The sequence below is a fragment of the Sinohyriopsis cumingii genome, chromosome 3, assembly GCF_028554795.1.
Source record: "Sinohyriopsis cumingii isolate HCF-2022 chromosome 3, ASM2855479v2, whole genome shotgun sequence".
NCBI lineage: Eukaryota > Metazoa > Mollusca > Bivalvia > Unionida > Unionidae > Sinohyriopsis > Sinohyriopsis cumingii.
In genome coordinates, this window is record NC_142963.1 from 39926846 (window position 1) to 39945873 (window position 19028).

Sequence of the window (19028 nt, forward strand, 5' to 3'; positions counted from 1 at the left end):
TGGGGCTGTTAAATACAAAGTGCCAAGTCAGATGACAACATATGATAGAAAATCGTCTTTCTCAGGCTGAAATTTAAAACATTCTTAGGCTAACCAATGTCAGTATTAATAACTGTTCAAAATGGTCACTACTTTGATTTCTGTGGAACGTCTGCTTAAGTGAAGTCTTTATTGGGGAGTTACTATTTAATTTCTATGGATGGGGTGGAGTGGGGTGGGGTGGTAAAATACTTGGAAACAATTGTCTTGCTAACTTTGGCAAAAATCAATCACACTATAGTGTCCACAACCCATTGTGAAATAGTCAAGGCTGATAAGAAGCAGTAACTCTGCAAGCCAGTCAACATCAGACAATCTCATTCAAGATTTTTCAATGCTTGGAAACAATTGTCTTGCTCTGATCTGAAGTATAAAAATACCATATCCATTCTTTATTTTATTAGAAATAAATTTTCCTTGTGATGAAAAAAAATATCTTGGTCTGAAATGACATTCTAGCCGCATAAATTAAATGTTCAGACCCTTGTAGTACATATGCAGTCAGAACTGAACTAATTCAAAGTTGTGTATATACATCCCAGTGACTGCTATAAATGCTGCTTAAGGAATAATCAATCACATGATTCATATTTTACTGTAAATTCAATGTTTTCTGTTTCTTGGTGTTTTTTTCTTAAATAGAAGTGGCTTGCCATTTGGAATATAATTGTCCATATCTCAGAAGATTACTTTTTCAAATCAAACCATTACAATCTACAAATGAAATTAAGAATATCAAACATGTACAAGACTTGGGACTGGGATACTTTCAGATACTTATTGTTCCCTCGAGACGACATTAGAAAAAATGCTGAGAAACTGAAATAATCTCTGCTCCTCTTCAGTTTGTTTATTGTGAAATATTTTATTTCAGTTTATGTGCATTATTTACCTGCAGTTGAACTGACATCTGGTACTTTAGTTTTTGTTGTTACAGCAGCTAAAAAAATAAAGAATCATTCATGTACATGCTCAATTCAGGAATCAATTTAGCAGCTAAAATAAGTGTCAATCTAAAAATGGAATAAAATAGTCATTAAGAAGCTGCCACTAAAAAGTGTTTACCGTAAAAGAGCTTGAATTCAAACAAAATCTGGATACTTGAGTTAACACAAGGTAAGACACATACCAACAAATCATTTATGTGCATATAGTACTAAGTCAATAGGCTGTACAATGTAGTCAAATCTGTAAATCATAAAACTCAAACATTAATGTATTGTTAATGAAACTTTCACTAAATTTAGCAAAAATCAATCACATTATAGTGTCTACAACCCACTGTGAAATAGTCATGGCTGATAAGAAGCAGTAACTCTGCAAGCCAGTCAACATCAGACAATCTCATCCAAGATTTTTCAATGCTTGGAAACAATTGTCTTGCTCTGATGTGAAGTATAAAATATACCATATCCATTCTTTATTTTATTAGAAATAGATTTTTCTTGTGATGAAATAAATATATCCTGGTCTGAAAGGACATTCTTGCCCCATAAATTGAATGTTCAGACCCTTGCAGTACACATGCAGTCAGAACTGAACTAATTCAAAGTTGTGTATATACATCCCAGTGACTGCTATAATCGCTGCTTAAGATATAATCACATGAGGGCTGTTCAAGCAAAACATAAACCCCCGGGGAGAAGGCACTTTCAAATTCAACCAACCCACAACAGAAGCAATAAAAAAAACATTATGATCCACCGTCAGGAGTGTTTTAATTGAAAAACACTGCCCCCTAGAGAAGCATATTTTTTAAACATCATTTCTGGCTATGGGTTAGTGGGCAGAAGCGATTTTAATATTGGGTTGGGGACAGAAGCGATTTAAATGACAGCTGGCTGGAGGTAATCTACTCAATTCTCATAGATCATATAATCTACTGCATCTTTTTATTTGTATTCATTCATTATAATCAATCTTTTGTCCTTTTGTTTGTTTGTCTGTCAGCCAAGTATATCTCTGATACTGTGAAATCACAAATTTTCATGGTGGCTTATTATCTGTAGATGTCAATGATCAGTCCCTTAATACCTACTAATTTAACATCCATGAATACAGATTTTATAATAGATATTTCTATTCTAATACAGAAATCATGAATTTGTATCCTTACTAAACTGTGTTTACTAAAGTGATCACTATATCTTGCTATTTTTCTTTGTTCTCAGGCATGCTGCTTTTGATTAGAATAATAGTTAAATCTTGTATTGCTTTAAATGTGTGGTCAGATTCTATGATTCCTTGTTATTATTTTTTTCAGTAAATGTTTTGGAAAACTTCTAATACATGATGTGTCAGAAAAAACCCACTGATGCCTGTGAAAGTGATGTTGCATTATTTCTGTCTACTTTTACACTACATCATTTCTTGTAAGAACATCTTTTTCAGTTACCGATGTCTTATTTGTATGCCTTGTTGCAAGACTAATATAAAGTTATTAAAAAAATATAGCAAGTAAGACATTTTTTATATATCATAAGTTAGATTTTAAAAAATGGATGAAAGTCAAGGAATCATTTTTCCCAGAGTACTCATAAAATCAATGTCATTGCAGTTAACTGTATTGTCAACAGCATCATCATCATCATTGATGGCCAAGCAGTAACATTCTGCACTTTCAATCCAGTTGTCACAGGTTCTATCTCCCATTTCTAGTCTTTCATATGAGACTTATACCTATAGCCTGAGGGGCTTTCATGGCAGAGTGGTATAAGATGCTTGTCTTGTGATACAGATCTGAGGTGCTTCCATGGCAGTGGTACAAGATGCTTGTCATGTGATTGCTTGCCTCCAATGTGTAAATGAGAATGTAGCCAGTTACTTGTGGAAGGTCAGTGGTTCTACATAAGTGGTGTCTGGTGCCTCAAAAAGACTTGGATTTTCTTCAGCAGTAAAACTGGCTGCCATTTATAGATTCTCTTCATCTGAAAATGGTGTAAAGGCCATAATGATCTACCGAAACCCGAGATCTCATGTCTAAATGACTTCGGCTGTTGGAGATAAATGTCAAATCAACAGAGGCTCCATGTGCCCAAGTGTACTAAGGTGCTTGCTTTTACATCACTTGCACATCTCAGAGTGAGTTTGTGTCACAGATCAACCAATTTAGGTTGGTGGTCTTTCGGAGTTCTTCCTGCATCGAATATATTGTTAAAATATCCACACAAAAAAACAAATCAAACCAAACTAAATCAACCAATGAATCAACTGTGGCAACAGCAGCAAAGGTACTAGTCAATCATTTTGCCACAGCTGTATGAGTGTATAACTTTTGACTCGAGTAATTTTTGTAGACCTTTGAATATCGTCAATTATGCCTTTCTGACAGTTACCTAAAAGTCATCATCAGTTGGGACAAATGGATTTTTCATGGTGAGCATATGAGATGGAAAAGTCTTGAGCAATCCTGCATCACACAATGCCGAAAAGTTTACATTTTAGCTCACTTAAATTTTCTCTAACAATGTTCATTGTTCCAACTAGAACTGTTATAACTTATTCAAGCTATATTCACCAATATCTGGATATACGCATCTTTAATAAATATTTCTAACAAAGTATGAGGATGCATCAATGTTTTTCAACGATGCATTTGAATTGAGCAACAACCACAATCAACAAACCAAGAAATAAAATTATTCACATCTCTCAGGCAGAAGTAGTGTATAATCATAATCTGCCAAAGGTTTTTAAATTTTTAAATTTGCCAAATATTTTTCCAACCATACTGATTCAGTGGACATATCACCAGAATGGACAGAAACAGACCAGAAGGTTAAAATTGATTTGATACATCTTTTAAGTAGCTAAATTGATATTGGTTTAGTTAACTGTACATTCTTTATTGTTTTCCTTTTGATGAAATTTCTTACTGAAGCTAAGAAAATAATGTTGCACACATCAAAAAAGAGGCACACTTCTACTCATTATTGTTGTTATTATATTTCTCCATTCCAGCCTGTTCTTATGATCTTCTCCCCCCATATACTGTTTGTCTTGTTTATGATATGTATCTAAATTTCTCACTTACTTTTCCTACTACTATACAAATGTTCTGTGAATATGCATATCAGTGTGAAACGCAACGGGGAGACTAAATTCAAGACTGAAAACCTCTATACTTCTGGATGTAATCTGCTTGGATTCCATATTTCTGCACAAAACTCAAGAGTTCAGGACTCTCTGTACTAATTCAGTTCCCACTGTAAACCTGTGCAAACACCATGATATTAAAATTCAGTAACTTAAAATTTCGAGTGCTCGTGATCAAATTTGTATCAGTATAGACACATCTATGACGACAGCTTTTGTGAAAAGAAAACCATAACAGCCGCATCATTTTCTGGATCTATACAAATTTGAAATGTTTGCTTCCTATACTGCACCAAAGAGTCAGCTGCTGATTTCAGTAATGAGTCATCCAAACTCAGGTCTGTAAAGGGACGGAAATTATGTTAATAAAACAATGTCCCTCACTTTCTTCAGTTACGAGTAAGACAAGGTCTCAAAATATTGTTTTTACTAAAATATTACTTTCATTATCAACCAATCAGGGGCAGTCAAACCCATATACACCACCCCCTCAATAACTCGCGCCCTGATAACTCGCGAACCCGCTTATAACGCGGTGTCAGGCCGTGGATCCCATTTTTTAAAACCAAAATACCACAAAAATGTATCCATATTTATTGAACTTGAAGAAAATCACGATCAAAATTGGTAACTGAAACTTTGATCTATCGCTCGTTTTATCGTTGAAAACGATAGATAGGCCCTGGAAATTTTAATCAACACTATGAAATATCAAATTTAAAAGTAGCTCATACAATTTTTTACATTTTCTTTCCAAACAACATTCCTAGTACACCGCAATTAATGATACGTAAGGAAATTTCGATCAATGAAAATGTCACTTACACCGAGTGGAGGCAGTACTTTAATAAATAAATACAAATAAAATAATTTTTTTTATCAATTGAAATTTGTGTTCTAGTTCCATCTTTTAGTTCCTTTTAAGTGTAATTGTCATAAATGTAATGTGTCCTCTTGTAATTAAACGTAAAATGCGTCAATCTACCGTAACAGCTATGTCCACGAGTTTTTTTGAGAACCTAATTAAGTGCCGACCGTGTTTTGATAACTGACTTGCGGAAGTATTTGTTGTATTGTTGCACTGAATTAAAAGCTGGCCCCCTTTGTATTATCACGTTAATTATGTCTTTTGAATAATACAAAAAAATGAGGTGGAATAAAAGAAAAGTTAAAGGGCACAAAAATCTGACTAACTTAAAATCTAGCAGCCTCGGTCGTATGTCGGGTGAACTCACTTCATTTGATCAATCGAACACTGTAATAAACGTTATTGTGTATGTAACAGAAACTACCTTAAATTAACCGACTCATAACTGTGATCAAAGATAACAAGGCAGCTAAGCGAAATGAATACCTCGTAAAATATAGAGCTTGATTTCATAGATACGGACCATTTATGAGCAAGCAAGTTTCAGAGAATTTTTGAACTGGCATTCAGAGATATCCTCAGGGATGATAAGAAATTTCATTATTATTTCCAATGAAATCATGACATTAACACTGTACTAACTGAACAAAAAAAAATTGAGTTTCGACGTAGATGTGTCACGAAATAAATGTCGCATGTTTTTTTTTAAAAAAAGGAATCTTGTTTGGTGGTGTATCAACAGTTAGTCTAGTTCCCAAATTATGGACTAACAATTTGGCAAGATTCTATTAAACTCCACTATGGGAACCAGACTCATCAAGAAAACAAAAAACAGTGACGCAATACACAGATTTTTCGCGTGCACGTAATGGTTGTTCAAACCAGTTGGAACGATCTTTCATATGTTGGATATTTTGAAGAAACAAATGTTATTTAAACAGAATAATGTAAACAACTTCATTAGAAAGAGCGCATTATTAAAAATTATTATTGTCGTGATTGTAAAATGAGGATTCAGTCATTAAACAGCCAAGTTCCCTAATGCGACTCCCCCCCCAAGACGGTTTTCTCACTTTTTGGAGGTCCCTTGGTAACTCGCGCCTCGCTTATAGTGCAGCCCATGTTTGTGGACCCCGTTGTGCACGAGTTATCGAGGGAGAGGTGTATACTCTATTTTATCTACACTGATTTATAGTATGGTTCTCATTCTTTCACATCTGTAATAATGTGAGTCCTTTAACAACTCTCAATGGTTGTAAGCATTTTTCAACCATGCTGACTGGACACACTGTAAGATAATGTTCAAGTAACATTAATACCATGGGATAACCAGAGACCAATAAAATCGAATAGTCAAATTATCTCCCCTGCAGGGATGCTGCCAGGATTTCAGGTTTTACTCTAAGTTTTGTGTGTGTGTTATCTCCAATGAAGACGTGGTGGCGGGAGGAATAACCATTGTTAAATATCTCCCTAACACTTAAATATCTGTCACTCTCTTTTACTGTTCCACTCTGTTAAGGCTCTACTGAAATAAAAATTCTCGAAGAGATATCATCTCTAGTTGTATAGCGATTATTACTGTGATGTCATCGGGCATGGTCACATGGTTGTGGTGGGGTCTTGGTTGGGATGGCAGAAAGACCATAGACTTACTCCATATTTGACAGCTAATTACGATGTCAAAAGAATTTAAAAATTTCTAACAATTCAGTTGGACTCAGATACTTGATTCATTGTCAATGAACAGGTTCTAAAATTGATGTGTTTATTTTGGAGCTATGTTCCTCCATCACATTCAAGATTTGGATGTACCAAAGGTGAAATTAGTACAGTTGCATCCTAAACAACTATCGTGGCTACTTCAAATGTTATTTAATGTGAGACTTTAATGCAAGAACTCGTACCTTCAGTGATTTTTGGGTTAAAAAAATTAATTTCTTCTCAAACAATTCAATTTGGTGCAGATTACATTGTTTTTTAATGATACTGTGAGAATTCTTGATGTGTAAAAATTGCGCAAGAAATGAACAACATCAGATCAGAAAATTACTACCACTGGGAAAATACTGATAGGAATATACAGAAATAATGATATTATTTAAGTAGAATATGTGGTGACAATACGAGCGAGAGTTCTACAACTTTGCAAAATACATTTTGTACAACTAATCTGTTGTTTCTAACAACTTTGTAATTATGGCAACAATTTCTGCCCACTTTTTACTTCAGTCCCTTGCTAATTAATAGTTTTAGATTTTACAACACTAAACACATTTTACCTTTTGACAATAACACATCATTACAAATATTTAGATTGCAAGAAAATAGAAGTTACAATTTTATTAAAAGCACTGGTACCAGTAAGACTAAAGGATATGGTAAAAAAAGAATCAGGATGAACAGATTAGTAGTGTAGTAAAGAATCCATATATCTGAATGACATCAAGTATTTTTTTATCAATTTCATCATTAGTTAATGATGCTGCTTTAAAATGTAGTGTACTAGATAATAGACTTTTTTAGTTATCCAATTTGTAATACAAATACCAAATGATGTCTCGGAACCAAGTGCCAAAAGGTTTGCAGAAAATACCACCATGATCAAAATATACATAGGAAGAACCGAACACAAACAGGACAAATTTTATCCATCTTGCTTTGAGTTTACACAGATCAGTCAGTCTCTTATGTTTAATGTCATTTAATTTTTGCACATATAGAGCATGTACTTCATTTGGTCATACATCTGCATGATATAAAAGTTTGTCTATTTATTCTTTTGTTGCCACAGTGGTTCTGCCAACTAGAGATCTACACACACTATGTTGTATGGGGATTCTCTGATGTTCCCTATGAGCATTAATCTGTTAAATGTTTCTGAATTTAATATGATCCTCCTCCTCTGTGTACGAATATTATTCTGTGCTGTGAACTCCTTTCATTGCCTGCTGTCTGAAACGCATATGCATAACTAGCTTGAACAAGTTACTATTCTTTGTGGTTGTGCAATTTTCAACATCTCACAGGTATGGCCCCAAGGGTATTCTCTCTTGGATATCTCTGTTCCAAAAAGAAAAGTTTTGAACCAGAGGTCTCGTTAGGATTTTAAAACTAAAGAGTCCATGGCTCCCATTTTGGTAAAAATTTGAGTCCCACCAGCAAAAGTTGCAGTCCCCTCCCAGAAAACTAAGCAAATTATAAGAACTATTGGTTACCATAGAGTTTAATTTCTACAATCTTTATAACACTGACACAGCTCTTGTTTGTCCATCACAGTGAGTCTGAATTTTTTTGATCCAAGGAAGGTCTTATTCAAAGCACTAAGCTAGGCATCACACACTTTCTTACACTTGGCTAATGTACCTTCCAAACTATCAGTTCTAGCAACTTTAGCACTCTCCTGAATCTCATTACAATCTTCCTCAGTTTGCCGTTGAACCCCAAAATACTCATTCAAGTCTCAACATGTTATGACTCTGAGGTCACGTGCACTGCTTATTCCGTTACACTCGGAAATGAACACAATAATGAAAGCTAAAGTTGTTTATTTGATGTACTGTTATAAATGACCACAGGTACATCTCTGGGTCTTTCTGCCTCTGAATTCAAGCAATGTAAATATCAGTAGATTTTCCCACCCAGCTGCCAGTCAAAGCCTTTCATCTTGACGCTCAGCTATAGCAGCATGTTTTGATGTACTCTTATAATGGTGACGATTTGGGGGGTGGGGGGGCTTTCAGCCACTAAATTCTGTCATTGTAAATATCAGCACAGCTAACTGATGAACACATTTTCCCCACTATGCAGGTGACTGAAGCAGGACTGGCAAGTCTTTGAATTTTATCGCCCACCGAAATAAAAAAATCGGCGTCCAAATACACATGATTATAAACATTTCTGATACCTGTCAGTTTTCACTAACATGAACTTTGCCAAAGATTCACTTCTTTAAATCAGTGCTTTACTGCCTCTTATGCCAGATTTTTTTCTTCCATAATGCTGTATTAGGGTTTTAAGTCCAACATTCCCATAGTCTGCTTGTTCAGACATGGGTATCTTGAATAAATATAACCGGCATATTGTCCATCCAACACGTACATCGGACTTGCACTCAACATCAATTTTGGGCTCAAAATCACTGGTATTTCCAGTGACATTTTCCCAATATCCAACAGACAGATATACATGAAATTCATTGTCATCATAGCTATCACCAGCCAGTATTTGCCGACTGAAAACGTCGTCTAAAGACAAACAATGTTCTGATTCAGCCATTTTGGTTTGCTGTGTGGCACTTATTCGAAACATGCATTTGTAAAACTTTCATGATGAAAGTAAGGCTAAAACTACCATAAAATGCTTGTTGTTGTTGTTGTAGGGTTTAACGTCATTTTTAAGCACAAGATAGGTTATATATGGCGGCAAGTATTAATGCTTGTTCCAGGGCCAAATGAGCCAATCAAATTTAGTTTAACAGCCATTCATGTCGAACTGAAGTATCCGGATATCTGGATGTCGCATCAAGTGCTGTGAGTCACCAAATGCACTTTTAAAGTTAAAAGTTTAATAAAAATTGCATACTGCGCAAAGCACATTTTTTTATATCTGTGACGTTGCCATAATTTGCTGAACGCATATCACTGCTTTAAAAGTACGCGAATTTGTACAAATTACGTGCACTCGCGTGTACTGGCACTGATTGATTGATTGATTGATTGGATTTACGTCGCGTGCGCCCAGAAGGGCATGTGTGACGTGTTTATTCCCCCACAGCGGGATGCTAAATGTTCCTGGGGGATGGAATTAGTGCCACATCTCCCAGGTGTGTATGTGCTCAAGGAGCACTGCTAATTTAGCCGTCAGGTCGTAGGACTATATGTCAGACCCAATGTTTTATTCACGTTCGACCGATAGGAGGGGGTTAGATGCAATTTTAAATATATATTGGGTTTTTTTTCTGACAACCCCACCAGCAATTTATCATTTTGTTAACACAACCCACAACAGAAGTGATTTTCCTAACCAACCTTCCACTGTCAGAATCAAAATAGTTTGAAACACAACCTCCAACAGAAGTTTTTTCGAAGTGCCGTCCCCGGGGGGATATATGTTTTACAGGAACAGCCCTGATTCACATTTTTCTTTAAATTCAATGTTTTCTGTTTCTTGGTGTTTTTTCTTAAATAGAAGTGGCTTGCCTTTGGAATATAATTGTCCATATCTCAGCAGAGTACTTTGCCTTTGTAACAATTGGATAAATTTATGGTGTTCAAGAGAAGCTGAACAAGGCGTGCCTCTTGTCAAGTCAGTGCACAAGTTTCCTCAAATTTTTTAAATAAAGTAATAGTGTAAACATACTGCAACAGTCAATTAATCTTTCCTAAATATGCAAGTACTGACTATACAAGAATTTAAAACTATTTTTTATTGTCAAAAATAAACTTAAATTTTGAAACAAAGATGACTAATTCTAGATATGGTATCTGATTGTAAATCACTCTTGTCATCTCAATCTTTGTAAGGCAGTTCTCATTTATTGTTCAAATGTTACTCTGTAATGTTGACCACTTGTCCATGGTGGAGCTACAAAGGAGTGCCTGCTGAGGCATGGTGGTGATTTATAAGTATTTACCTACTTACCACCCAAGGTGCATGGTCATGAGGCAAAGATGAATGGAATTAGGACACTTACCAGAAAACATGAGGAAACAAATACTTGCAAGAGTGTATTGTATTGTTCCCTTTAGATAAAAGCAGACAAAATGCTGTGAAAATGAAGAATTCTCCTAACCATCATACACACACTTCTGATATGCTCCATTCTGTAAGTTCTCCATAGCAGAAAAAGAGATAGATAAAAGACAAAAGATAAACTAAGATTACTGCAAAGGCAAATTGAATTTAAAACTAGATACTAAGGACTTTTTCAAATCAAACCATTACAATCTACAAATGAAATTAAGAATATCAAACATGTACAAGACTTGGGACTGGGATACTTTCAGATACTTATTGTTCCCTCGAGGCAACATTAGAAAAAATGCTGAGAAACTGAAATAATCTCTGCTCCTCTTCAGTTTGTTTATTGTGAAATATTTTATTTCAGTTTATGTGCATTATTTACCTGCAGTTGAACTGACATCTGGTACTTTAGTTTTTGTTGTTACAGCAGCTAAAAAAATAAAGAATCATTCATATACATGCTCAATTCAGAAATTAATTTAGCATCTAAAATAAGTGTCAATCTAAAAATGGAATAAAATAGTCATTAAGAAGCTGCCACTAAAAGTGCTTACCCTAAAAGAGCTTGAATTCAAACAAAATCTGGATACTTGAGTTAACACAAGGTAAGACACATACCAACAAATCATTTATATACATATACTAAATCAATAGGCTGTACAATGTAGTCAAATCTGTAAATCATAAAACTCAAACATTAATTTCTTCTTAATGAAACTTTCACTAAATTTAGCAAAAATCAATCACATTATAGTGTCTACAACCCATTGTGAAATAGTCATGGCTGATAAGAAGCAGTAACCCTGCAAGCCAGTCAACATCAGACAATCTCATCCAAGATTTTTCAATACTCTGAAACAATTGTCTTGCTCTGATCTGAAGTATAAAAAATACCATATCCATTCTTTATTTTATTAGAAATAAATTTTTCTTGTGATGAAAAAAAAATCCTGGTATGAAATGACGTTCTAGCCCCATAAATTGAATGTTCAGACCATTGCAGTACACATGCAGTCAGAACTGAACTAATTCAAAGTTGTGTATATACATCGCAGTAACTGCTATAATTGCTGCTCAAAAAATAATCACATGATTCATATTTTACTGTAAATTCAATGTTTTCTGTTTCTTGATGTTTTTTCTTAAATAGAAGTGGCTTGCCATTTGGAATATAATTGTCCATATCTCAGAAGATTACTTTTCCTTTGTAACAATTGGATAAATTTATGGCGTTCAAGAGAAGCTGAACAAGGTGTGCCTCTTGTCAAGTCAGTGCACAAGTTTCCTCAGATTTTTTAAAATAATAGTGTAAACTTACTGCAAAAGTCAATTAACCTTTGCTAAATATGCAAGTACTGACTATACAAGAATTTAAAACTATTTTTTATTGTCAAAAAAAAAAAAATACAACAAGTTTTGAAACAAAGATGACTAATTCTAGATATCGTATCAGGTTGTAAATCACTCTTGTCATCTCAATCTTAGCAGCAGAGGGGGCGAATCGGACATTTTGTCCAATCGTTATTTTGCTTAATTATTACTTTCTGCACTCAACGATCTAGTGTCGTCAGCGCCTGGTAAAAAAAAAACGACGACGTCGTTGGGGGATCGTCGCGTCGTCATTTGGTTTAATTAACACCTTCTGCGCGCCGATCCCCAGCGTCGTCAGCGTCCGGTAAGCACATCGACGACCGCGTCGATGTCATCGCCCCCTCTGCTGCTAAGAAGTTATTTACAATGAAAATTATTTACAATTTAACCGAATATTTGGTCAAGTCCGATACGATATCGTGTCCGAGGATCATGTAAATTTATCGTTACGAATCCATGTGGGGTCGACTGAGCATAACTAAAAAAGTTTCGAAAAACATTAAAGTCCATGTCACCGCCGCACCATGTCTGCCAAATATTTCATAGCGTGTGTGTATCAACGCCGTTGAACACAGCAAGAATATTACAGTTGTCTCTAATTACTTTTGGAATCTGAGTGTATCGTTGAGTGACATATATCACGTCAGTGTTTTTATGCCTGCCTCTGGAAAATATCCTAGCTGGGTTTTTTTGATTGTCTAACATAACATCATCGTACACGACTAGATTGTTAACGTCGCCATCAATATCATCAATACCCGGTGCATCATTGATATCCGTAATAAACTCAATAACATTTTTTTTAGCGATCGCTGATGCATTCTCGTTGAAATCTTTCAACACCTCGTAGCATCGTTGATCATCTACGCTAGGAGCAACCAAATACAACTTATCCCACTTCATCCATCTCATTATTAAATTGAGTAACAGTTGCGTCTTGCCGGATCCAGATGGTCCGATGATAATCATCCGGATCGAGTTTGGTAACGCTGCAACATGCTTAACTGGTTCTCTTGTTTTAGTCGCCGAAAAATCAATTATATTCATATCTCTATACATAAATTATGGATCTATATTGTGTGAAGTGTAGAGTACGTACTGGCACAAATGATATGACAACCGCTACAACAAGAAATAACAGATCGGCCCTTACTGGCAAGTGTGTACAATGCGGTACAAAGAAATTTAGATTTATTTCTATTAGACCCGGAGATGTTTTAAAAAAAAGCGAGGAGGTGACATCGCAGCCAAATTGGCAAAACTCCCCGGAACCCCGTGGGCAAAGTATCCAGGAGAAAAACACCTCCCAGGATATAGCTACTGTGGCCCCGGAACACGATTAGATATCAGACTCGATGATCAAAATCAACCCAAACCCGGTGAGTACCCAATAAATGCTATCGATAAGGCGTGTCATGCTCATGATGTTGCTTACAAAAGTAGCGATCTGCAACAGCGTCATATCGCGGACGTAAAATTAATTCACGCGTTAAATGCTATTCCTGATAAATCCGTCAAAGAAAAATTGGCTTCATGGTTGGTAAAATCGGCTATGAAAGGTAAATTAATGATGGGCGCTGGTAATTAATAACAACATGGAATCCATCTATTATTCTCCGAGAGGATACTGGAAGGGGAAGGCCGCAATTGGTAAGCTTGCAAGCGCTGCAAAGGTAACAAAGACCACTGCGGCTAATTGGTTATCCAAACAGGCTATATGGCAAATCTATCTACCACCGCCTAAACAAATCAACTTCTCGCGCTTTGATGTCAGCGTACCTAATGAAGTTCATCAGGCTGATATACTATTTCTGCCGCATGACAACGGTTACAAATACGCGCTAACCGTAGTTGATGTTGCGAGTCGATACAAACAAGCGGAACCGTTGAAAACAAAGTCAGCAACTGAAGTAGCCGATGCGTTTGAAAGAATTTATCGAAGAGGCCCTCTGCGCTGGCCAAATCTATTACAAGTTGATCCTGGTAGTGAATTTCGCGGCGCTGTTTTATCAACGCTGAAACATCATAGCGTCGCGATACGACGAGGTCATACTGCGCTACATCGTGATCAGGCAATTGTTGAACGATTCAATCGGACTCTCGCTGAACGGTTATTTGGATATCAATACGCGAAGGAATTCATCCAAGAAAAACGATCTCGTGAATGGGTTAAAAGGTTGCCAGGTGTAATTGCAGCGTTAAATAACGAGATTACCCGAGTAATCAACATGAAGCCCAGCGACGCGATTAAATACGAGTATATACCCGGAAAATTAAAAATAAATAGCGTTTCTAAGCCGATTCTTGGCGATGTCACTGTTAGATATCTATATGAACCAGGAGAGCTTGAAGGCGGTAAAAAAAGGGCTACCGATCCTATTTGGAGTGTTACCACACATAACATATCAACGATAACACGATCAACTGGTAGACCACCGATCTATAGACTGGATTCAACTGCTCCTCAGCGCGGATTTACACGCGAGCAACTACAAGTGATACCTAACGATACTCAATTACCCCCGCGTGGTCTTAACTAGCGCCGTTGCGTCTATTACACTCAAGACAGGTCAACCTCACATTGTTTTTGACATGACCGAGACTGTTATCGATCCTATCCACGGTAAATTGGCGAGTGTCTTTATCCGAATAACGCCAACTCATTATACAATTGCAACTCGCGCAGTGATTATTCTGTTGTTGTCGTAGCGAGATTATTAATTCGGCATCAATATCAAAACGCCGCTGTTTTTTTTTATCCTGTTGGCGGTAACCCGAGAGTTTTCTATCAATGACGCTTGCATCGATGGTGACTTTGTCGCCGGCTTCGTCGGTGGCTTCGTCAATAACAATTCTTCGAAGCTGATTTATCCTTCGTACTCTGGACACTGCAAGATAGACTAGATTCGACCATTCGATGCGATTATCAACTATCCAAACAATTGTGTCCGTGATGGTTAGTCCCTGCGAGGAATGTATTGTTGTTGCGTATCCTAGCGTCCACGGGGATTTATTAGCACGTAGCGCGTCCTCGACGACGCTGATATCAACGAGCACGATATCATTCAGCACGAGAATTTGTTTTTTTGTCCCTGACGCTGTCGGGCCCGGGATTTCAACTTCAATGTTCTGCTGCCGTGTGTCCGCGGGTCTATAACATAACGGCACTGGACGCGTTGGAAACTTTTCCTTATGCAACGCAAACAACTTCCGCTGAAGTGTGTCTCTGACTATCTTTCTACTCGCTACAATCAAATCGTTTGGTCTCCATGTTTCCCAGAATTCATTTAACGGCGTTTCCGGAATTACCTCGCGGATTATTTCACATTGAATTTTATCCGGCTGTAATCTGATTAATTTCTTAACCTCGCGCAGTTGTTCATCAAGTGCTCGGTAATCAGTATCGGTTTCTTCATAATAGTCCACAAAACCCCTTAACCAATCATGTGGACCCTCGCCGACAAATGGTGGTGGTTGGCCATGGTCCCCACACATGATTACCGCTGTATTCGCGCGCAGCAACCACTCAAGAAACATTTGTAAAGTATCTAACGAAACAGTACATATCTCATCCCAGATGATAATGTCGGGAATAAATTTTTCACCCATTCGATCAGGAGTCCACTCACCGCCGCTGTATCGAAAAAAGCTGTGATAAGTAACGGCGTCAACATTTCGTTGTTTTATTTCTCGCGCTAGTCTATGGGTCGGTGTAAGCACGATCATACTTGCCCGCGTTCGGAATAATTCAATTGCCCGAGTCGTCTTTCCTGACCCGCCACAGCCGCTTAAATAAACTGTTTTGTGTCTACAAATTGGATCAGAACACGGTGGTGCATCGGACCATTCTGATAATTTATCACCGCGTAAGTAGTTGTTCTCAACGGTGACATCTGCTGACGGGGAATAATCGCGTCGTATTTCATTTTTAATTCTCCATGTACCCCAGCTCTCGTCCGGACTAGTAAACTCGGCTACGTTTCCTTTATACGCTACGTCAACATAAAACGAATCAACGGCTACTCTAACCGCGGTATCGGGGAATCTATTTATCATCGAGAATAAATTGATAGCGGCATAACCCAGCATAGACGCCCTCAAATGCGGATACGCGGGGCTGTCTCCATCGCTGTAGGTAACAACTGTACCCAACCTCGTTCCATTGGACAAGAAAGCTGTTTTGCAGTTCACGTATCTATTTTTTGCCACTGCGTCCTTGATTACGAAATCATATTCTGCGTCATCTATAATCAGCCGTGAGCAATATCGTTTGTAATCGCAGTTTTTTCCACCTTGTGTGAACTTACCAATTATTCTTCTACCGAGATCTTTTGCCTCGCGGTTTCGTTGGTTAAATATCCTCCTGGACCATTCGATGATATATTCCTCGTCGGCATCAATGTTTTTTCTGGACTCGTCAATTATGCTATCTAGACGCTCCGGTTCTGGTAACCAGACTTCAGTCTGCGCCCGGTATGATATAATCGCGTCACTGACAATCAACGAAACTAGCATGCTACAATCAATCATATACCGTAGCAGCGCTATTGGCAGCCATCTCTTTTCAGCCATGTGTCTACCGATCCAAATATAGCAACAGCGATGGAGTCCTGCCGCGAATTCAAATGATACTATGCGAGCGAATCCGGTTAAATCAAAATCAGGCAGTGGTCCATTAATAGCAACACGAGTCATTTCATGACTGGGGTGTCCAAATCGTCTAAAGTACTCAGCGGCGGATCCATACCCGAGAAAACTCGCTGGATAACAGGCAACCATATCAACCGAGATCATAGCGTCGCGGTTGTATTCAGTGTTCCATAGTCCACCGTGATAGTATTCCAAACAACTGGATTGTACATCCGGTAGAAATTCCCTGCGCGTTGGTCTCCACGCATTTTTCCTTGCTGCAACATGAGCTACAACCGATGGAATCGTAAAACAATTTGTTAGCAGTTGTTCATCATGCTCCTCAAATTCTATGGCGGTTTTTTTCATCCTGTTGTGAAATGCTTCAGTGCGATATAATTCACCGTTTGGTCTTACAAACTGATCAAAGGTATCCGCATCGTTTTCAGCGCTGCGAAGTAACCACATTGATACAGGGTCGTTTTTACACAAGTAGGCAATAGCATCAAATAGTTTCCTCTCCGCGAGAAAACCGTCCTTGGAGAATTGTTCTCCCAGGAATTCTTCGGGTATATACTTTACTGTTCTATCCCGTGGAAATATTGTGATCACGGGCGTCCATGCGTGTTCGTTATGATCAATAATTTTGATTGGGGCTCCCTTCGATTTATACTTCGATTCGTATAATACTTCACCGGTTATCGTTGTAACGGTTATTGGAAATCTCAGCGATGTTTCTAATCTCGCTATGTCGCTGATGGTTGCTCCACGCTCTTTTACGGTTAGTTCCCACTGGTTGATTTTGCTACGTCGTAAATCAGTCAATTTGTTTCCTCGACATGCATTTGTAAAATGCTCTATTATTCGTTCTGCTACACAATTTATCCCAGTTGACTGTTTCATCGGTTTCAGTTTTCCGATATCAGGTTTCTTATTTAACGGGTATATTCCATAAACAACTGCTGTTTCAGGATACGCTCGTTCATAGTATGGTTTGTCAATTCCGGTTAACAACCCCGGCTTGGAGTCGCGGCTGACAGTGACTGTTTTCTTGTCGCTGAGAACTGGTTCAAATTTATCACGCATGATCCAATCGCCTGATTCCACCCGGACAATGAATTTTACTCTGAAGAAATACCTTTTACCGTCAAGTTGTGATATTATCATTGCTGCGCGGTTGTCGTTCATGGTAGCATCAACAATACCATCAATTCGAAATGTTGACCAACTGTGAGATGCGCCATCACGCTTGAATTCATTGATACAATCGCGTATTTTACTCAACAGGGTTTTATCGTTTATTAACGCTTTTGGTGTGTCCTTGAGGACTCTATCGAGATTAAACCGAATATTTTTCCGGGGCTTAATTGCTGCCAATCTCTCGAACTCATCCATATAATTAAAACAAGTATTTAAATGAAAGAATATAGTATAATGAATCACTGCAAATGGTTGATGATTGGGTCGACAACCCCGTGCAATAAATCATGTAGAGGTGAATTCTGCGGGTATCATTTACAAAGCGTTCGTAATGGTTCTCTTGGCCCCCTCCCGTGCTTGGTTTGCCACGTCGGTGTAAGAGGAAAATCACAATTGTGTATCAATTGTGGCGGAAAGCGATACAGGGAACTAAAACGCTATTATGACAAGCGAATTAAAAACGCCGTCATCAACCCCACCGCCGACTTCGTCATCAAAACCCCCCAAGACTACGTTGAAAGATTCATAATTAAACCAAATAATAAATTAGACAAGTAGTATTATTATACAAATGGACCAAGAATTTCAGCCGCATCCCCTGCTCGTCAATTACGAGGCATCTCGCGACGGTATTGTTAGAAATCGTAGACTGAAGAAGCCGGTTGGATGGAAAAACAATCACGGGTATTTAATGTTTACTGCTGGAGGGAAAAAATATCTCTGTCACAGAATCATCTATGAATGTTTCCACGGATTGATCAAAGATAGTCTCGTTATTGATCACATTGATTCTAATTATCAGAATAATAGACTGTGTAATCTGCAAGCCATCTCTCAGAGTGAAAATAGTAAAAAAGGCCAAACTGGTAAATACTCAAAGAAAGCAAAACCCGTAAAGTCATTTGATACAACAACTCACGAGGAAAAAATATTTCAGTCGATGAATGAGGCAGGAAAATATTTTGACATTTGTATCGCCTCAATACAATTTGTTGCAGAACGAATATATCAAACAGCGATCTCAAAAAAGACGGGTCATAGAATTCGATTTTCATATATAACATCAAAGGGAGATAACTCG

At 37.5% G+C, this 19028-nt stretch overlaps 1 protein-coding gene across 6 annotated transcripts in view; it reads right to left on the reverse strand.

Moving 5' to 3' along the window:
• LOC149802745 (uncharacterized) overlaps positions 1 to 19028 on the reverse strand; it is a 135141-nt gene that overhangs the window by 73356 nt on the left and 42757 nt on the right. For 5 of the 6 annotated variants that reach the window (XM_089952159.1, XM_089952157.1, XM_089952155.1 and 2 more), the window contains exons 4-5: positions 11130 to 11177; positions 932 to 979 (exon numbers count right to left, since the gene is read on the reverse strand). The exons of the other annotated variant lie outside the window; for it this stretch is intronic. In XM_089952159.1, the coding sequence (XP_089808285.1) occupies positions 932 to 979; positions 11130 to 11177 (96 nt within the window). The remainder of the gene's footprint in view (positions 1 to 931; positions 980 to 11129; positions 11178 to 19028) is intronic. 6 annotated transcript variants of the gene reach the window in all.